Source organism: Desmodus rotundus, chromosome 5 (assembly GCF_022682495.2).
Source record: "Desmodus rotundus isolate HL8 chromosome 5, HLdesRot8A.1, whole genome shotgun sequence".
Taxonomy (NCBI): Eukaryota; Metazoa; Chordata; class Mammalia; order Chiroptera; family Phyllostomidae; genus Desmodus; species Desmodus rotundus.
In genome coordinates, this window is record NC_071391.1 from 44,061,782 (window position 1) to 44,084,523 (window position 22,742).

Sequence of the window (22,742 nt, forward strand, 5' to 3'; positions counted from 1 at the left end):
ATGATAGGAACTGTACAATTTCAAACCAAGCTGCAGTTACTCTTTTGAAACACCAAAAAGGTCCCCAATTTTAGATGGTTACACTGTTAATTCCATAATAGCATTTACTATATTATTACTGTTTCTGGTGCTCAGACTGAGTTTACTCTCAACACATTTTCTTGTGTCATTAGCAGTTTTATGTTCTTAACTTCCATACTTGTTTCACCAACCTCTTCCTCTTCACTCTCCTCTTGTACAATTGGAGTCTGTGTGTTTTCTTGAATGTTTTAGACAGTTAGCTTCACCTTGAACTTTGAATTTCTCAGCAGCTACTAGCTGTGCTTGCTGAGATAAGTACTGAATCTTGGCTTTACCAAGAACTATGTAGGTAGCTGAAGCTGGGCTCTTGTAGACATTTGGTTTTGTGACCACAGAGAGGATATTATTAGATTCCAGGATAGGGACCCTATAACCTGTTGCAGACGCAGTTTGGACATAGCCTTTTGTGCCTTGATTCCACTCCAGCTCTGTTTTACTTTACCAACTGGCTTTTCATTGATCCCAGCTGCTGCTGCCTGCTGGGCTCATTGTGTGGTTGCCTGTGTGGAATGTTGTTCCTGGAGCTCTGGCACTAATTCATCACTGTCAGATTCTGCTCCAGACCCTGTCTCAGCCTGGGCTGTGGCCACTCCTGCTCTGTAGGAGGACGGTTTCTGTGGCTTCGTGGGTATTTGCTGTGGTAACACAGAACCAAGATGGCATGGCAGCAGAAAGAGCCTTAAGTGCCCTTTAACTGACTCAATCCCCTTTGCCTTTGAGTGTGTCTCAGTTGGTTTAACTCTGAACTGGAATATGGAACCCAGTACCGAATGTTCTGTTATGGTCCTGAGCACTGCGTTCATGCTTTTCTTAATTCTGGATCTCTTCAGCATGTCTTTGTGATAGAATCAGGAAGTGCTGGGAAGACAAGGATGAACTAGGCACAGCCTGACTCTAATCAAGTCCAAACTATGACAGGGAGAGCAGAAGTATAAATGTAATTCCAACAAAATAGGAAGTCTGTATAAAATAGTATGCAGGCATAGATGACAAGCTTATTATTTCTGTTTACAAGCTGGAGATAAAATAATAATTTGAGTATGAATAACAGTAAGAGTTTAAAAAAACTAAGAAGGAAGTGAAAGACCATGTTAGCAGAGAAAAGGAAAGCCTGCAATTATAAATACACATTTTAGAACATACTCTTTTCTGAATAAAATACACCTATTAACAAACCTAAACCTCATTTTCTGTAAGCTGCATACCACACTGTTGACTCATATTACATCGACTTTCCACGAGGCATTCTGACAGGAGGACTTGTGGCCAGGGAACTAATAATCAGAGACTCTGAGTAGCTAAAGGAATTCAGGATAGATAATCTGAAGAAGGGAAGATTTCAGAGTTCTATGATTGGAATTTTCAGATACTGTTTATCTATTCATTTATTTGTTAATCCAATGAAATGTTTACTAAACATCTGCTATATGCTTGGCCCTGTGCTAGCATTGAATATTTAGTGATCAAAAAAGTTTAAAAAAATCAGTCAATACCAACCTTACTTTGATGGAGCTTACAGTCTGCTAGGGAATACAGGCATTAACAAATAACTATACAAGTACATACATGTTTACAAATTAAGATGTATTTTACAAGAAAATGCAGATGCTGTGAAGAAAAATGTTTAGGTGAAACCCAACAAAATGATCACGTCTCTGTGTCTACAGCATTACGCGTGATGCGGAAGAAGTAGGTTCAAGCCCAATGTAAGCAAGAACTTCATAAGGCAGTGCGATCTCGCCAGGATAATGGCTTTAGGAGCAATGAGCTCCCCAGCATTGGGAGTGTTTATGCTGAGTGTGGGTGACAATTGATACGGATGCCGCAGAGATGGTTCTCTCAGGGGGTGTAAGATGGGACTCTGGTTTCAGGTCCTAGAAAACCTGTCAAGGTGAGAGCTGGATCAGTGGACTTCTGAGAGGAGGCTACTTTAGAAGGTCACTTAATGCCCAGACTCTTCTATGTGACACCCACTTGGCATATAAGGCAGGAAAAAAATTTGTCTGCCATTTTGTCCTCTTCTCTGACTATGAAAAGAAAGATGATCAACTTCTCCAATACTTGCTCATTCTTCTAACTTAGGTGGCATTAGCTTCAGAGAGCTGGCTGCTGGGCTTCATAGAGAAGACCACTGGACCTGCAGTTGGAAGAACTAGATTTTAGTCCCAGCTTAGCCACTTACTGGTGTGAAGCAAGTCACTTAAGCTGGTTGTTATGGGATTGATATGAGGGCACTTGGTAGTGGAGGCAGTTACTTAGTTACGTGGAATGTTACCTGGGCAGTGGGGTTTTAACTCAGCAGGTGGTTACTGTGTTAGCCAGGGTTGAGAACCACTGATTTATGAGGCAGAAGCAAGGGACATTAATGGACAAAAGGCACAAGCAAGTGTATTTCACCTTTCAAGAGGTTGTTAATCTTGAGGGAAGCAGAGATAGCATGCATGGAATTTCTGTAGGGAAATTGAAGAGAGGTGCATGAAGAGAGGGCTTGGAAGGGAAGAGTAAAAGAGAATTCCGGTCCTGGGCCGTCACCACTATTATGTCGTCTGTGTGTGTCTCCATGGTCATAGCTCTTTGTATTGCCTTAGCTGTTTGTTTCCTGTTTGTCCATTCTAGGAGAGCATCTCCATTAAACTCTTTCGTTATATGGACCGTTTCACATCAACACTGGAAAACTGTGGGATAAAGAATTGGTAATGAATCTGTGAATTCTACATCCAAGTAAGTCGAGTGAATGAATAAACTGATGATTTGAGATAATTCAGCTTCTATAGCAATTGCAACTTCACCTCCTACTTCATGTTTTTAAAATTTATTTTACAAATTTAACTTATTATATTTCATTATATAATGTTATATTATGTTACATTATATTACATTTTACTATATTGTATTATATTATATATTATTTTCACATTCTGGTTGGAGTTTAACTATTTTATTCTCATTTCTTGGCCACTAATGAAGTCTCTTATCCCTGTGTCTTTGACCTGAGCTCTCTCTTTAAGATCAGAGGTCCCTTGTGTGTTAGTATAATTGTCATGGAATATCCATATCCTTTACCACCCTTATTCATATTTTTCTGTTTTTCAACTTTCTAAAACCAGTGTCTCACATTTATTTTAAACACCCTCCCCCCATTGGAGTGAACTGGGACACACAGAGATTATCACTTTTCCAGGGGTTCCTGTTTTGTAAGACCCACATTGGCCGAGCTACAACTCAATTCTTTCTTATGATTCCTCTAGATAGGCTTTGGTTTTACTCCCATCTCCACTGTGAAATGGAAACATCACTACAGGGAGTGTCGGGGGGTCTAAACTATAATCTAGGCTCTGCAGAAACTGATTTTTAGGTGTTTGGTCCATTACTCACTCTTCCTCTCTTGGTCTTAGTATCTCCCTAAGAATTAAATACTTTATACTTATTCAGTGTTTCATATGCCATGCAATATCTTGTTTACCTTTGTAATAACCATATAAGGCAAGTGTATTTTTATCCTTAGTTTACAAATGGACACACTGAGGCTTGGGAAAGTTAACTGTTCAAGGTCCCACAGCGAGCAAACTCTAAATCGGGATTCAAACTAATGTCCACCAGAATCTATCGTGGAGTTTTAAAACATTGAATATAGGATGTTAATTTTCTCATTTGTTTCTTATATCCGAATAAGAGAATAATGTTATTTTGATCTCCACTTTACTAGTTTAAAAAACAAACAAACTTTGGATCAGAGTATTAATTAGCCCGGATGGCATATTTAGTAACTGGCTGAGTATTGATTGGGATCTAGTTCCTATTTATTCCTGCATTTCTGCTCTTAATTTTTAAATTATGCCTTAAAGATTACAGATTCTCAAATATCTTCATTACATGTAAAATTTTCAGATTCTTGCTGTCAGAAAAAAGGAGTGGAACCTAATCAACAAAACAAACAAGGACGCAAAATATAACCAGAGACCTTGAAATTAAGAACAATCTGACAGTAACCAGAGGGAGGTGGGAGGGGATAATGGGTGGGGGGCAGGGAAAGGGTTTTCAGGAACAACTATAGAGACTCATGCACAAAACCAAGGGAGGGGTGGGATCAGGGGAGGGAGGTGGGGATGGCTGGGGTGGAGAGGAGACTGGTGAAGAGTAAATGCAGACTACTGTCCTTGAACAACAACAAAACAATAAAAAAAGGAAAAGAGGTGATAAGAAAGTGTCTGCTATATTTTTACTCAGAATAATCTAGATGACTAACTTTCCCTTCCTCTTTGTCTCTCCCTCCTTCAGTCTTTGAGGTGGGCTGCTGAGGCAGAAGACCCTATAGATGGGAACTTTGTTTTATTTTTCAAATGGCAGGTGAGGACTGACCTCTACTGTTGGTGACATGGGAGCCAAGAACAATGAAAGTCTTGAGTTCCTGTCTGTCTTTCTGACTGGACTCCCAGGATTGGAGGCCCAACATGGCTGGTTCTCCATCCCCTTCTTCTCTATGTACATTGTGGCCATTGTGGGCAACAGCCTGATCATGGCCGCAGTGCAGACAAACCCTGCCCTACATGAGCCCATGTACCTGTTTCTGTCTATGTTGGCTGTGACTGAGGTGGGTGTCTCTGTGTCTACTCTGCCCACTGTCATGGGCATTCTCTGGTTCAATGCCTTCCAGGTTGACTTCGATGGCTGCCTGTCTCAGATGTTTTTCATTCACACTTTCTCTTGCATGGAATCAGGGGTCCTCTTGGCCATGAGTTATGATCGCTTTGTAGCTATCTACAACCCACTGCGCTATACAGCCATACTAACTCTGCCCCGCATCATCTGCATGGGTCTGGGCATTACACTGAAGAGTGTGGCACTCATGGCCTCTCTTCCAGTCCTTCTGAGGCAACTGCCCTACTGCCACACTAACATCCTCTCTCACTCCTACTGCCTCCACTCAGACCTGATCCAGCTGCCCTGTGCTGACACTAAGCTCAACAGCATCCTGGGCTTGGCCATTGTCCTGGCCACTTTTGGGCTAGACTCACTGCTTATCGTGGTCTCTTACATACTGATTCTTTACACAGTGTTGGGCATTGCTTCTGGGGAGGGGCGGCAGAAGGCTCTCAACACATGTGTGTCACACATCTGTGCAGTGCTTGTGTATTATGTGCCTATGATTGGTGTGTCTGTGATGCATCGTGCTGCCACACATGCCTCACCACTGATCCACACACTCATGTCTAACATCTACCTCTTTGTGCCTCCTGTGCTCAACCCCATCATCTACAGTGTCAAGACCAAGCCGATCCGACAGGGAATTGCTGCCTTGTTTTCCCGCAAGAGAGAACTGTTCTGAGTACTCCAAGGGGCAGGGTTTTGAATCAGTCCATAAACGCTGACGGTGTTTCTGCTGTAGACAAAGCTCTACAGCCGCATTGTGAGGAAGAATAGAAACAAGGTATTCAAAGTGTTGGCACAGGCTTAAATCTGAATCACAAGAGATAGCCCTAGCCCTTCCCATCTCATGTCTTATCAATGTCAGTGCACATGTGGACGTCCTCTCTAATAGATTCGATTAGCTTGATAGAATAGAACATAAATTTCTTTTCTTTTCTTCTTAAAACTCTTAGAATAAGGGCCTAGCAAATAATTGACAGTGAAGATGGGAGACTTAATGATATTTGAAATGAAATAAAACAAATTTCTGTTTTGGTGGGTTAGGCAGGGATTACGCATCTTCTCTAATAAAGGAAGATTATCCTAAAGACATACCTTTGATTAAGATGAGCATACTTTCTGGTTTGCGCCAGATAGTCATGGTTTACACTTACTTTCCTCAACATCATTATTAATAGCACTCCCTTCCCCTCTCGAATTTCTCTTGTTTAAATGATAAATTGTATGGGAAACTTACCTATGAGGCAACCCCCCTCCTTTTATGAAAGGAACCAGACTATCCCTTTGACTCACCAGACAATGGCCTCTACCCCCAGAGTTGATGTACCAGGAGACTTTGAGAATGAGGAACCTGTGACTAAAGGGCCTCAACTTAGGCACAAAGTAACATATAGACAACCTCACAGGCCCAGGTTTCAGATCCTAAAAATCTCAGCTAAAGCAGCAAATTGTGCTTTAGTAGAATCTCAGGCCCTATTTTTAAGGCCAAATAGGACCAACGTTACTGTGTCTCATTATTCCTGTTCTCCTTTCCCCCTGTCCCTTCAGACTTCAGTAATCTTTCCATTTTTATTTTTTCCTTTAATCCACTCCTCCTCTAGCTTGTCCGCAAAGGTGTGGTTGACACTGCTTGTTTCTGCTCTCAGCTGTCTATGGTTTTCTTTTCTTTTTCTTTTTCCTTTTCTTCTTGTTGTTCAAGCACAGTAGCCTCCACTGTCTATGGTTTTTTCAAGACCTTTGGTTAAATGCAAAAGACCTTCTTCACATCTCCTAAGCCACGTAGGTTTATGCAGAGTGGATTGTGCTGGTTGAACAGTAACTGGACTCACATTTTCAGCCTCTGTCACCTCAGGTCCTCCAATGACAATGTAAATATTTTTCTCACTATATTATATATTTCAAACTTCCTCCAAGTCATTAAGGTCATCTTTACACAGTGGCTCTTTTTTGAACTACTCAGTCTGTGTAGAACAGTGATTGCCACATTTGTATGTAATCTCAAAAATAATTAATGGAAAAATAACTGTGTATCTTCATATGCATTTTCAGGCTGACATCTCACATTTTCATTGTAAATTTACAAAGTGGTTGAGCATGCATTTTGGGATCTATTGTAAATATAGTCCATTGAAAATAAAACAATATATCATATTTTAAAATATCCAATGAAATCTAAATACATTATGTTTTGATATCTGACAAAAATTTTAAAGTACACAAGCACATTCTTTTTTAAAATATATAATCTTTATTACATTTTTTCCATTACCATTTAGTGCCCCCAGCAATCATCACACTGTTGCCCATGTCCATGAGTCCTTTTTCTTCTTTGCTCAATCCCTCCACCCACTCACCGCCCCCACTAGCTCTCAATTGTTCTTCATCTATGAATCTGTTTCTATTTCACAAGCACTTTCTTTAATATTCACATATTTTGTAGTTGTTGTCCTTTTTTTCTTGAACTTAAATTTTTACTTTACTTCCATCAAAGGGTTTTGACCATATAATATATTTTTAAGTTGAAACTACTTTAATAATTTCTTTATTATAATTTTTGCAAAAATATGTATATGTATATAAATTTGATGTTTAAAAATTGATGGCCCATAAAGCATTATTTAAAATATATACAATGTATTGAGTTAATTTCCCAATATTGATTAGTATATAACCAATACAGTATAAGTATAACATAACTTTTGGTATACTAAAAGTAACATTTAATTGGAAATCCATCTCTTAATGAGATGCATGGGCTTTTTTAAATCCAAAAATGAATATTGTTTATTAAATGAATGAGAAACAGTTCAGCAACAATTCAATTCCTATTTACTTTCTTTCTTTTATGTAACTTTTAATACTGATAAGTTTATCATGTTTATGTTATTTATAATAACATAAGATGTTATAGGAATCATTTCATCATCGTTCAGTGCCATGTTTAAATACTTTTACAAGACAAGAACCAGGTAATGAACTCTTATCAAATATTATTTGAAAAACCTAATAAATGACAATTCCATTGGATCCTCTCTACTTTTGTTGAAAGCAATGGAATTGACACCATTCATCCTAACCAGAGTACATTACCCAGTCATAGGTGTTATTCACCTTATCAAAATCCATGCCAATATTTTCAGAAGTTCCTTTTGTTTCTCAGAAAGCTTTACACATTGTGGTATGTCATGAAAAGATTCCAATTATATTAAAAGCTATGCATAGTCTTTTCCCTGCTTTTCTAAATTTTTCATTTAAGTTTTTGGTAAAGTGAGTAAATAAGATTGTTTAAAAGATGAAAAAATGGTATAACAGAGACACAGTTAAACAAGGTACACACTTGAAACAGCTATTTAAGCAAAAAAATTTGTGGTCACTTAATATCTTAAAATTTATTCCCTTGACTGGTGTGGCTTAGTGGCTTGGGGTTTATTTCCCAAACCAAAAGGTCGACAGTTTGATTCCTGGTCAGGGCACATGCCTGAGTTGCAGGCCAGGTTCCCAGATGGGGGCATGTGAGAGGCTGACGATCAATGTTTCTCTCCCCCTCTTTCTCCCTCCCTTCCCTACTCTCTAAAAATAAATAAATTCTTAAAAATAAAAAACAAACTACTTGTGCTTAGGTACTTAAAGGAATGTTCTCATTGCTCCAATGGATCATAAATAAGTTTGAAAACCACTAGATTAGATTCCCACCAGTGACAGCTTCTATAAAACCAAGATGACTGTTCTGGAAAAATTTTGACCAAATCTCATCTTGAAATATCAGGGAAATCAATTTCTTCTGCAGTGGAATCTAAATATGGATGTTGTTTACTGAAGAGTGGATAATTATTTTCTTCATTTATTCAAGTAGTATTTTTGAGCACCTATTACAACTAAAGTGTAGCTATATAATACTATTTTATTTTTAAATGCAACATGGAAAATAAATCTAAAAACTTAAGAATTGATATTGCTGTAATTTCTTGAGCCTGATCTAATATTCCCTTCTGGGTTTTCAACGTCATCAGCAGATGTATATGCCATGTAACCCACAAGTCAAAAGCATGAACATGCATAGTTCATGCATGTATATTTTGCATGTATAATAAAATGTATAATTTTGAATGTATGATAAAATCTCATTTTAAATAGGATTACTTTTACAGTCACTTGTTCTGGGGACATGCTTGCCTAGCAGCAATACTGAGTCCAGATCACTTTTAATAGACTTATTTCACAGTTGTTCAAGAAATCAAGACTTGGAAAAATAAAAAAATGATAGTTGCATGATTATAAAAAATGTTAGAACATTATCCAGTCAATCATTTTAAATATCTTTTGACATTCTCAAAATTGTGACTTTGAGTAACACTTTCCAAATGAGAAAAGTACAGATGTTTGCAGCCCTTTAAGGTTAAGTATAAAGCTACACTCTTTCATGTGGTGGCCACCAGCTACATATGGCTATTAGGCCTTGAAATGTGATTAGTTTGAATTGACATGTATTGTAATGACATGTGACCAGATTTTGAAGACCTAACATAAAAATTAATATATAATATCTTATTTTTTCTAATAGGCTACATGTTGAAATAATAACACTCTAGATATATTGGGAAACAACATATACTTTGAAAATTATTTTTACCTATTTCTTTTTATATTTTAATGTTACTATTACCAATTGTAACTAACATTGTATTTGCATTATATATATATAGAGAGAGAGAGACAGAGACAGAGAGAGAGAGAGAGAGAGAGAGAGAATATCACTAGGTTAGAAGTCAAAATGTGGAAACTAATAGGAAATTATAGTGAAATAGAGTGATGAATTTGAAATTGTTTATCAGTATTTTTCTGTTTAATGAAGTCCATTGGTCTGAGGCAGTGATTTTCAACTGGCGAGCTGCAAGAATTTTTAAAGCATTCAATACCTGACTATTTAGTCAGGGGCACTGACATTTTTCCTTAGATTGTCAAATGGGTCAGTTTTATGTAGCCATTTCAAATATTTTGAAGATAGAAGAAAATATGCAACATTTTAGACATATTATGCTTTACTATTTCAAGAAAGATAAAAATGGATCCGAAATGCAAAAAAAAGATTTGTGCAGTGTATGGAAAAGGTGCTATGACTGATCGAATGTATCAAAAGTGGTTTGCAAAGTTTTGTGCTGGAGATTTCTCACTGGACAATGCTCCATGCTCAGGTAGGCCACTTGAAGTTGATAGTGATGAAATCAAGACATTAATTGAGAAAAATCAGCATTCTATCATGCAGGAGAGAGTCAAAATACTCAAAATATCAAAATCAAGAACTTTATTGGTGAAAACAGTGTGGTATTAGCATAAGAACAGGCACATAGAACAATGGAACAGAATAGAGAGCCCAGAAATAAACCCAAGTCTCTACGGTTAATGAATATTCAACAAAGGGAGGAGAAGCATAAAACGAATTAAGAGTAGCCTCTTCAAAAAATGGTATTGGGAGATCTGGACAGGTACATGCAAAAATATGAAACTGGACCACCAAATTATACCATACACAAAAATAAGGTAAAGGTGGATAAAAGACTTAAATATAAGTCACTGTAAAAGTCCTAGAGGAGAACATAAGCAGGAAAATATCAGATATTCCTCACAGGAATATTTTCACTCATATCTCCCCTAGAGCTGGGGACATAAAGGAAAGAATAAATAAATGGGATCTCATCAAAATAAAAAGCTTCTTCACTGCCAAAGAAAACATCACCAAAATGAAAAGGGATCCAACAATATGGAAAAATATATTCGCAAATGGGACCTCAGACAAGGGTTTGATCTCCAAAATATACAAGGAACTCACACGAGTCCACTCCAGGAACACAAACAACCCAATTAACAAATAGGCAAAGGACCTGAACAGACACTTCTCCAAGGAGGACATACTGAAGGCCCAGAGACATAAGAAAGAATGCTCAGCATCACTAGCCATCAGAGAGGTGCAAATAAAAACCACAATGAGATACCGCTTCACACCACTCAGAATGGCCATCATAACCAACACAACAAACAAGTGCTGGCGAGGTTGTGGAGGAAAGGGACCCTACTACACTCTTGGTGGGAATGCAGACTCATGTAGCTACTGTGGAAAATAGCATGGAATTTCCTCAGAAAACTAAAAAGGGAACTGCCCTTTGACCCAGCAATTCCATTGCTGGGACTATACCCTAAGAATCCTGAAACACCAGTTCAAAAGAACCTACGCAACCTAATGTTCATAGCAGCATAATTTACAACAGCCAAGTGCTGGAAACAACATAAGTGCCCATCAGTATGAGTGGATCAAAAAACTATGGTACATTTACACAATGAAATACTACACAGCAGAAGGGGAAAAGGAGCTCCTACCCTTTGTGATAGCATGGATGGATCTGGAGAGCATTATGCTAAATGAAATAAACCAGGCGCTGAAATAGAAATACCATATGATCTCATTTATAAGTGGAACCTAATCAGCAAAACAAACAAGCAAGCAAAATACAACCAGAGACATTGAAATAAAGAACAAACTGAGAGTAACCAGAGGGCAATGGGAGGGAACAAAAGGGGAAGTGTCATCAAGGAACACGTATAAAGGACACATGGACAAAGCCAAAGTAGGGTAGGATTGAGGGTGGGAAGTGGGGATGGGTGGGGCGGGGGAAGTGGCAGGGGGAAAATGGAGACAATTCTACTTGAACAACAATTAAAAAACGAAAATGAAAAATATGTGTTTTATTTTAAGGAAGAAAAACTAAACGGGCTTTTGGCCAACCCAATATCGGCATCCTCATTAATCTGAACATGACTTCATACTGATGTATCCAACCTCAGCTCATAAATAATTCAAACCTTCTACTCTTACTTTTCTGTAACTTTTCACTATAACAGTGAGACACAGGTGTCTCACTATCCCACTATCTGTCATCAATTTACTTAATTGTTCAATTCTAGTACACATGTATAGTATTTAGAGAACTTTTTACCTGTGCCCCCATGAAAAATTACTTTATCAACTAGAGTACAGCACTTATACTTCCTTTATCTTACAGACTCCACCCATTTCCAAAGTTACTTACGTCAGCAACATTTCCTTCCATCTCTTTCAGTGTGGTTTTTATATGCTTGTAATAGAATTACATTCTTTTGTCACATTCTGCCTTCCACTCTGGGATCTGCTAATGTCCTGAATGATTTCGTAAACACATACGTTTTTCCCTCGGTGCTGTTGGGATGTTCTAAGGGTTTTGGCATGCATAGTGTCATTATGCACTATTATAGTATCACTGAATGATTTCACCACCCTAAAAAATTCTCTGTGCTTCACCAATTCAACACTCCCTTCTCCCAAATCCTTGGTTACCACTGATCAACAAAGGGAGGAGAGTAGTTCCCTGTATAGTTTTGCCTTTTCTAGAATATCGTAAGAGTGAAGTCATACATTTTTTAGACTTCTTTCTCTTCTTATTTAACAAATATACATAAGATTTGCCCATATCTTTATGTATCTTGATAGCTCATTCCTTTTTAATTTATGAATGGCATTTTGCTGTCTGAATATACCACTATTGGTTTATCTATTTGTTTACTGAAAGATATCTTGGTTGCTCCAAGTTTTCTTTCTCTTTTCTTTTTATGATTATTATTTGCCAAAAGGTTAAGAAAGCACCTTAATGGAATTGGGTTCCTTTTCCTATAGCAGCAACCTGGACTATCTTACACTTGAACTAGTGTAGTACACTTAGTATCTCTAAAAATTTGATATTCAATTCTATGTCCTCCAATATACCTTATTTGAAGTAACTTACAAAGGGTCAACAAGATGATCCTCTAAATTTTATGAAATAGAAAATATCTCTGTAATCAAATGTGATTAGTATAGTTATGTACATTCTAGATACAGAATAACTTATGCAGAAACATTTACCAATAAAAATGTTTCCAAAAATCAAATATATTTTGGAATCTACACATAATATGACACTTCTTAAGCTATGAAGCCTATACGAACACTCATACATACACACAAACACACACATACACACACAGAAAATAAACAGTTTTGTCTAGGGATAGAAAACAATAGAAAAGATAGAGAAACAAAGAATAGGGCACACTTCTGAATTCAATCTTTATTTAATTTCCATTTCAATTATGGCCATTCCAGTTCGTGATCTGTGAAGATAAAATTCAATTGATACATAGCTTTCTCCAAGAGGTTATTAGTGATACCATGTATTCCTCCTTAAAAACTGGCATAATCCCAATATTCCCTGCCCCCAACACGAGGATACTTTAGAAGATTCTTAAGCTGGTACCATCCATTGAAAGAAAAGTCTCCTTTGACACATATTCCTATTTCCTTGACTTTTTAAATATTAGATTTCCTGGTCCTAATTTCCCATACTCTTAACATAACATATGCTTCTGATTCTACAATTTATTTTTCTGTACCTGCTAATCCATGGTTTTCTAGAGAAATATGGTAACTTCTGGGCTCTGGTAAAGACATGGGAAAAAAGGGAGGAAAAGGATATTGGAGGAGAATTACATCATTTCTTCACTTGCTCTCTGCTTTTCCACTTTTAATCCTCCCTCACACTGTGCTTCCACAGGAGCCTTGCCTGTTTTGATTCGAATCTAAGATGGTCCCACTATTGGCCACCAGCACCATGAGTTCTGTATTGAGGAGCTATGACCAATACTATGGCTGCATTTTAAACTGATATTTCTGAGAGAGCCTGCCTGGTTTCCACAGAACAATCTCTATAGTCATTAAGGCCAAATCCCTTTACCAGAGCTGTTTCTAGGACAAAATGCATGATGCTAAAGGGAAACTGTACCTTGGAGTTGAAGTCACGTGGAGGACGTGGGGATTTAAAAACAAACAAACAAACCCCAGTCTGTTCTGGTTAAAAAAAAATAAGGTTTCTCTCCTAACAGATATGATCTATAGACTTACTTAAAATTTTAATTCTAAATATTAAAAGCTTCTAGCAAGGCAAGAACCTTATTCTAGCTATAGGGGATCTAAATACCTTATTCCAGTAGTTAGACTCTGCATGTGTTCATCAGATCTGTTGATAATACACTGGGTGTTGATTGGGCAAAACTGAATAGCTGAAAAATTGCTGTGTATCCATCTTCCCTCAAAGATTTGCCCTTCTTTTGCAAGGGAAGTCAGAGCACATTTTTTGAGTAGGGGAAGTGAACCTTGGAGCTAGAGTGAACCTGACTGATGACCTAAGTGGAACTAAGAAAACAGGTGGTGGGAGCCATAAAAGTGTCTCCCTCTAACGTATTTAACCAACCCCATGGAAGAGAAGAATATCCTGGAAGAAAGGAACAACTTAAGCAGACGTTACTCATCTGGTGAAGCTCATCCCACTGGCATAGCTGGTAAAATGTGCTAGAATTTAATCAACTCATATCTGCATCACGTTTGGGTAGAAGATTTACTGCTAGTTCTCTAAGCCAAAAATCTGCTAAAAGCCAAGATTATGTCATACCACCTTAAAAAATATGGTGGGGCTTTTTCATAGTCTCTATTTCCCAATTTAGTATCCTCTCCCCATAAGACTATGGCTCTAACTTCTGAGTAATTTAACAAAACCATTCTTTTTTCTTCAATGAGTGTTTCTTCGGGAAATTAGGCGAGCAATTCCCTGGCGGATCTGCTTAGTCTTGACACTATAAATGATGGGGTTCATCACAGGAGGTGCCAACAGGTAGGTATTGGCCATGATAACATGGACTAGTAGAGAGGAATGCTTTGCAAAGCGGTGGGTCATAGATAAGCCAACCATGGGAACATAGAGAACCAGAACAGCCAGAATGTGAGAGAGACAGTTGTTGAGGGCCCGGAGCCGCTCAGTCCAGGAGGCTGTGCTCAGGATACTTTTCAGGATGAGTGAGTAGGACAGCACAATGAGCAGAGGGTCCAACACAATTATAAGCAAAACCAGAAGAAATCCATACCAGCTGTTGAACCGGATGTCACCACAGACCAGGTGAATCATGTCCTGGTGGAGGCAGTAGGAGTGAGAGAGAAGGTGGGAGTGGCAGAAGGGCAGGCGCTTGAGCAGGAAAAGGGAGGGAAGAACAGCAAGCACACAGCGGCAAATGATGGCTAACCCAATCCTGCCAATGACTTCGTTGGTGAGGATGGTGGCATAATGGAGGGGGTGGCAGATGGCAACATAGCGGTCAAAGGACATGGCCAACAACACAGAAGATTCCATAAAAGAGAATCCATGGAGAAAGAAAAACTGGGCAAAACAGGCCTCAAAGCTGATCTTATGAACATTGAGCCAGAGGAGTGGCATGAGTGTGGGCAGGGTGGTGAGGGTTAGACCCAGGTCAGTCAGGGCCATAGAGAGAAACAGGTACATGGGCTTGTGGAGGGTTGGCTGTTTGCTGATGACAGTGAGAATGGTGGTGTTGCCCATGATGGAGATGGTGTAGAGACAACTGAAGGGGATGGAGATCCAGATGTGGGAGGCCTCATATCCAGGGATGCCCGTGAGGATGAAGTAGAAGGGATATTTGGTGGTGTTAGTCCCCTCAGACATGATGAATAAATGCAAAACCAGAATCTGTGTGTTCTGTAATTAGAATTCCATCAGTGGGATTCTACCATAGGGTCATTATCTGTTCAATCCAGGACCCAGTTATATGTACGGGATTGTTTTGTAATACCACTGAGTACCAAAGCACTAACAAATAGAACTGTGGGCTCTTTTGCCATACATTTCTGTTTACCATTACCTCATTTTTCAACTTTTTTGTCCACCACTATGCACTAAAATTTAGCTTTATGCTTCCTGAAAACCTTGTAATTCATTTCCAACCAGTCCTTGTATATAGGTATATTTACATACACATATGCATCTACTAACTGAATTTTTCTCATCAATATATTGTAACAGGGTGCAGCCAAGAGGGGGACCCGAAATAGGGATTTGTAATGGGGTCCAGAACTCAAGGTGTCCAGGAAATATTAGAAAAATATATATAGGATGTGCTCACCCCCACAAGCCTGAGCTGGGGGAAGGGACACATGGAGCAGGGCCATTCAGAGCTGTTTTGTATAGCAACAGCTGTGCAGCTAACCTCTGGCATGGTCATTTAACATATCTATAACCTTGGACTGGTTTCATAGATATGTTAAATAGCTGTGGCCATGCTTTGAGCCAGGGAGATGGGAGTCACTTCCACCCAAGATGTAACTGACAAGCAACTCCCCCCGGTTACAGCACCTGCCTGAGAGCTTGGAGAAGATTGGCTTCATGCCATGCGGCCACACCTGCCCAGACTTACTATGGCTGCCTAGTAAAGCTGGCAGAATACGGGAATGCAGATAGGTGTAGGTGATTGTAGGAGGAGTAGGAAATGGGGCTACAGAGGAAGACTGGCTCTGGGATTTAAACCCAGGCGCAGCAGTGATACCCAAGAGAGAACCACACAGCTTTGGCAGCAAAGGGAGAGAAGACCACGGGGCTTTGGCACAGTGGGGACCCCATGGCGGTGACACAGCTGATGGTGCCAGGAGCTCGAATCATGGACTTGTACTTGTTTTCCTGAGATACGGTACCCCAGACTGGGCAGAGGAAGAAGGAAGGACTGTGTGCATCTGTGGGTATTCTATAGGACTTTAGTATTTTAATGAAGAAATTAAGTCATTACTCTAAGTTCTGTGTAACTTTTAAATAAATAATTTCTTTCCTTTTCACCAATCTCTGGCATTGAGAGATGTCTTTCCACTGGCGGTGGGCAAGGTGAACCTAGTAAATGTGGTGGGGGGACCCCCAGAGAGAAAGGGGAGTCCTTTCGGTAACAGTATATTGTTCTCCCCTCGGTCTGTTCTGTAACAATATCAATAATATTTTTATAATCAAATTCAGAGACTTCATTTATATTTTATATGACGCATGAAAACAAGATTCTGCTCACTACTTTATGCTATTAAATTGAATGGAAATGATATTGAAAGAGGGAAGTTTCATCGCAATGCCCAGGGGTCTTCTTTGAGCAACCACATGGAAAACAGTAACACTTACCTTTATATGGAGCATTAGGGTAGATGCAGGCCTTGGGGGAAACATCACAAGTTCAGTTTGTACATGCTGAATGTGGTGTTCATAGCAACTATCTAAAAGAAATGACAATGAAGCACGTGGATATGAGATCCAGGTATAGAAGTCCATTCTGCATGGCATGGACCCAGCTCGCACTCGGAAAAGCCAGTGGGGAGCAAGGTCTGACACACAGGACCCATGCCCATGGAAAGGTTCTCCTGTGGGGAATCGGGCCTGCATTGTACCTGGGCTGCTTTGAGACTTGCTTTTTACAAAAATCCTTCACTCTGAATTGAGGTTTGCTGCACATCTTTAAAGGAACTTCCTAAAATCTATGCTAAACCTCCCAAGGATGAGTGTAATCAGTTCAACCACTTTTCCCTTGACATTTGCAAATATCCTTCCTTTTGGATGTAATTAGCAACATCCTCTCTTTTGTTTTCTGTAACCACCTAAAGGGAACCTGTGCACAGTAAATGAGGACCATCCTCAATGTAATGTGCCAAGAAAGGAATAAAAGCCTGTTGAGGCAAGGTTGGCGGGCTCTCTTCTTGAAAGAGTGGTTGTCCTGTCCCTTTTCCTCCATAGGCCTTGGTAGTCCATGTGAATTTGTCCATTGCAGCCACAACACGCGGATCCCATGGGCCGGGATCTGCATCATCCAGGAGGACAGAGTAGAAGCCTGCTGGAGGTGGGGATTCCCAGACATAGTGATGGTAGCCGAGAAACTAGGAGTTGAAATGCTAACCCAGGCAAGAACTTAGGGTGAAATGGAGAGAGATTGAGCTAAGCTCTATAAAGAAATGTAAAATTTAACAGTTTGGTTGTTGTGGAAGAAGAAGCAAAGAAAACTAAAAAAGTTACTCAGAGAAGTGGGTGAAAAAGATAAAGAAAATAGGAGTCACAGAAGCCAAAAAGATAAAAGATTGGTCATCACAGTTCAGCTCAGATGCCCAGTAAAACGAATTCTGAAAAGTCTATTCAATTTAAGGATGCAGATGTCAGTAGGAACCTTTTGGAAAGACACTTCAGTAGAATGATAGGAGAAGGTGGTAAATTAAAATGGTCTAAAGGATTGGAGGCGATTTCTGTAAATTATGTATTGTAAAAAGGTATGTCTATACTACCCCCATATGGGATAAGTGCCAGCTATTATTCTTCAAATAAAGGGATGAATATAACTTTTGTAAATAAGGAGTTATTAATTTTTAGAGTGCTCTGAGAATGAAAGCTTGGACCTTTCAGAAAATACACAATGCAGTTAATGGGTTACTATGTATGGAATCTAAGCATATTTGACGCAAAATGTCCATAAATGCCAAACTAAGAATTCCTAGAAAATCATTAAACTCTAGAATTTAAGACATAATGCAAGGTAGTGTCAGGGAAAAGAAAAAAGAAGATGAAATAAAAATGGACTTTTTTGAATTAGAAAAATAAAAAAGAATAAAAACATTCAAAAATTATTCCTGAAAGAATTGGTGTAATTTGAACACCTCTAGCAAATTTGATCAAGAAAAAGAAACATAGGCAAACATTTATTAATGAAATATAATGAGATGGCCAAAACTGTAGAGAAATTGCAAAGGCTGTTAGGTGGTTACCAGTAAAATAGTAAACAATAGGAATTTGGATGTCCTGTAGAACTTAAACAGCAAATCAAAAGACAAAAGACCAGAGCAAAGGTTTTTAAAACGTTTCAGCACAAAGTCCTAATAGATTTGATTCAGGTATCGGAGGTATTAAAAATTTCTAAAACATTTTAAGTAAAGGACGTGCCCATAACAGAGATGTTTGGTCCTTTGTAGAAGCATAAAAGAAAGAAAATCCTGGAGGCAAATGGTGGTGGTGTCCATCCAAGAATTGCAGGGTTGGGTCTTAGTCATATCTCCAGGAGATGGCGTGTACCATTATATCATGGCTGCCAGAGGCCATTTGGCTTTTACTATTTAACATTTAATCACTGATTGCATTCTTGCTCTGAGCTAGAAACTATTGAGTATAATTTGGATCCCTAAATTTTATTTGATTGCTTGAGTAATGGCACAATTTTTTCATGCATGTGGTATAGTAGATACCCCTTATTCCTGGGGGTTACTTTTTAAGACCCTCAGTGGATGTCTGAAACCAAAGATAGTATTAAACCCTATTATACTATTTTTCTACATACACACACCTATAATAAAGATTAATTTATAAATTAGGCCCAGGAGGAGATTAACAACAATAACTAATAATAAAATACAACAAGTACAACAATATATTGCAATGAAAGTTATGCCGACGTCACCTCTCTCTCTCTGGCAACTGATCTGATAACTGAGAAGGCTACTCAGGGACTACGGGACAGGTAGGGTACCAGCATCTAGCAGGGACGTGCTGCACACAGGTATGATTCACATCCAGGGTGGGATGGAGCAGGACACAGTGGGATTTCATCATGTTACTCAGAATGGCATGCAATTTATAACCCATAATATTTTATTTCTTGAATTTTCTATTTACTTTTCAGACTGCAGTGGATTGCCGGTAACTAAAAATTGTGAAGAGATATGGTGGGTAAGGGGGGACTACTATACTTCCCTTTGTTTTCATACTTCAGTTTCCTTTGGCTTGGTTAGTATACACATTAATGGAGAGACATAATTGATTGTGACAGAATTCTATTATTTATGGGTTAAGAAACCTAAGACCCTGAATTCTATGAAATTTTTTACTAAGCATAAAATAATGCCAGATTTTAAGAAATTTTGAAATTCAAGGCCTAAGATTTTCCTTATGATTTCCAAATACTTTCTTTCTAGCTTCAGTATTTCAAACTGCAGTATATCCTTTACAAGTGACATGTTTTGTGCTGTGGTTGAATATAACTGAGAGAGTCCATGTGATCTGTGATAGCAGTGGATGGTGGAGAGTAGGAGATAGCAAGAGGGCCAGCAGCAGTAGTGTTTGCAGAGAAATTACCGTGTGTTAGATACTCTTCCTAGATATTTACTTATTTTAACTCAATAATTACATAACTGATATCTGTTATTTAGATATCAGTCAGGACCATAGTGGGGCCATCACATGGTGTTAAGTCAGGGAGTGACATGATCACATTTTTAGTTGAGAGACAGGGTGTGGGTCAGCACAAAACAAGATAGAATTAGGGGGAAATTACCCTTTCTGAAGAGAAACGGGTGCTACACCTGAGTGTATGTGTATCTGTGAGTATGTGTATGTGCTTACCACCACATGCTCGTGTGGGAAATAGGACAAGAAAGAGAACACGGCAGGAGACATGGTAGATCGTTCAAAGTGTATTAAAGAGTACAGAACTTAAGGACTTATACTAGAATTTTTGACGTAGGACGGGTTGAAAGCCAATGGGTATGTGTTAGGAAAAAAAAGTCAAGTAAAAACCTGGTAATTTTTCTGTGCTGTAAAGCACTTATTTTTAGTTTCTAAAGTAACTCTAGCTAGGTAAAGTTCTTGGAAACTCTGTACCAGGTGCAGACGGTGAGGACTTTGCATTAGGTGTGGGGTAGTTTCTTGAGATCCTTAGGTTTCTTCCAGCCCTCCTTCTTTGCTTCTGTGACTTTCCCTTGTGTGTTAAGGTCTAGACTCAGTAACCGGCAAATATTGGTGAAATGATTTCTTTACCTTCATATTGGCTTCTCATCTCTCAAGTTCTTACAAGAAGGTAATACAATTCATTAGCCCCTGGCTGGTTCATGCTGGCTTCTGCTCATTCCTCGTGAGATGCTTTCTTGCTTTCTTTGAACTTACCTCTTTCTGAGATTTGGTGAACAATTTGCAGGGCAGACAGGAAAACGGGTAAAAATAGGAACAGAGGGAATACCCCCCAGAAAAGGCCAATTTTCAGGGTAGGATTTGTTGGTAGGTGATCTGCCGATGTTTACCAACACACACTGAAAAGTCTTCAGCGTTGATTACCACAAGTTTGGTGTAAAAGAGAATAATGGCATCAGGGCTATGTTTTGAACTCAGATGGAGGACAGTCATAAATCTCGTGATGAACTATTTCATTTCATGTTCCCTACTTGTCACATCCCCATCCTACCTTTTGTCAAAACATCTCTAACAGGGGTTGGCTGCATTCTCTCCTTGCCTCTATGGAGTATCTCCTGTTCTCACTTCCTAGGTGTCCCCCTCCTCTTATTACTGATCATCCATGGAGCAGTTCAGCCTTACCTTTGTGCTTTCTTGTTCATTCAGTGCTCTCTCTGGCTTCTATTCTCTTATCTGTGGCTGAGTGTTGCACACGGTCCTGAAGATCCTGGGCTGGAATGCAGAAGGCAGGTGGAAACCTCTGGATCTTATAGGAATCTTACAGGAATATTGAGATTGTGCTCTGAGCCCTGAGGCCTCAAGGGACAGAACCAGGAAAAATAACAGTACCTGAGTGTTAAACATTTTCTGAGTGTTAACCATTATCAATAATTGAGCTAGCAGACTTAAGGGGATGTGAAGATTTTGTTAGATGACACAGAAAAGACGTAGTCTGTATTGTGGTAAAATTTTTTTCTCAGTGATTATTAATTTCCTTCTGCTTCCTACAGTAGCTTATGTAGTTTTGAAAAAGTCTATTATGTTGAAAGTTACTGCTTCATTTTGTCCTCTTGAATACGACCAAACTCAGATTTAATACAGCTGGACGATTTAGGGGAAGCTATCCCAGATCTCTTTATATATTCAAAAGTCAGAAAGGCAAAATGATATTTTCTCTTACAGGGAACACGGGGTTTCCTCTTTCAGTGTCTCCCATTATTAACATTGACATACATTGTCCTTTACTTCTTCCCTAGGAGGCTTGATCTTTGCTCAGGCAAGAAAGGTCTGTGATGCCCGCCATCAAGAGACAGATGGACATGGAAAACAGTGCGGTGATTGCAGCAGGGAGGGGGATGTATGGTAATGGAAAAAAGGCAATAAAAAACTTAGAAAAAGAGAGAATCAATAATCTAGGGTTTTATATAGACTTTATTTAGATTATCGTTCTCTCCAGACAGTGGAATCAGCAGCTATTTCTGTGTTCATTGTGAGTGTTTCTCTCGTTTTCTACCAGTGAAAGCGCAGCGTTTCTGCCAACATGGCTTGTCTTCATCCTCTATGTGGCTTACTTGGCATTTAAGATCTAGTCTGTTCCAAGAAGTATCCACCTCTTTACATTCCCCTCTGCTTCAGTAGGGACATTAGGGTTTTGAAGTTATAAACCCTGAAAATGTAGAAGTTAAATAAGGAACACAATCTGATTGGGAATGTGGTAGGATATTACATTTGAGATGTAGTTTTAATATATGGTTAGTCCATGTTCAGTAGTTAGGGCTTAAAAGAAGTAATTTAAAATTGAAAAATAAAGCATTAAACTAAACACTGTATTCGCTGGTATAAAGATCAACTGTCCAAGTTGATAAAATATTGATAATACTGATAATTCTTGAAGTTAAGTTTGAAAATAGAGTATATGAAAATTCTTTATAATATTCTCTATTTTATTCATATTTGAACATTTTCCAGATAAAATGTTTTAAAAATACGGTAGTAGGTAGAAGATGGTGGCAGACTGTGAAGTCCATTAACTTCATTGTTTTCATTATTGTTTATAGCGAAAGAGTAGACACTGTCTAAAAAATCCCCAGAACATTAAATACTTGTGGTTTTGTGTGGCTCACAAAATAAACATTGCTCTTACATTTTTTAAAATCAATTTTTATTGTTATTCTATTACAGTTGTCTCAGTGTTTTCCCTTTTGCCATCCTCTGCCCATCCCACGCCTGCTCCCACAGTCCATTCCCACACTGGGACATTGTCCCTGTCCATGGGTCACTCATGCAGGTTCTTTGTCCAGTCCCTCCCCTTTCTCTCTCTGATTGTCTCCCTTCCTTCCCCTCCCCTCTGGTCACTTTCAGTCTTCTCCATGTTTCAAT

At 38.8% G+C, this 22,742-nt stretch overlaps 2 protein-coding genes and 1 pseudogene across 2 annotated transcripts; 1 reads left to right on the forward strand and 2 right to left on the reverse strand.

The window, feature by feature from the left end:
- Positions 1–131: 131 nt before the first annotated feature.
- Positions 132–914, reverse strand: LOC128780879 (nascent polypeptide-associated complex subunit alpha pseudogene; annotated as a pseudogene).
- Positions 915–4,293: 3,379 nt separating this feature from the next.
- Positions 4,294–6,918, forward strand: LOC112307248 (olfactory receptor 51I2-like). The gene has a single exon (XM_024563341.4). The coding sequence runs from the start codon at positions 4,457–4,459 to the stop codon at positions 5,405–5,407; it is 951 nt and encodes a 316-aa protein (XP_024419109.2). The 5' UTR covers positions 4,294–4,456; the 3' UTR covers positions 5,408–6,918.
- A 7,439-nt stretch (positions 6,919–14,357) lies between these two features.
- Positions 14,358–15,302, reverse strand: LOC128781099 (olfactory receptor 51Q1-like). Its single transcript, XM_053925647.2, has one exon. It carries the CDS (start codon positions 15,300–15,302, stop codon positions 14,358–14,360), a length of 945 nt encoding a protein of 314 aa, XP_053781622.1.
- Between the last annotated feature and the right edge of the window lie 7,440 nt (positions 15,303–22,742).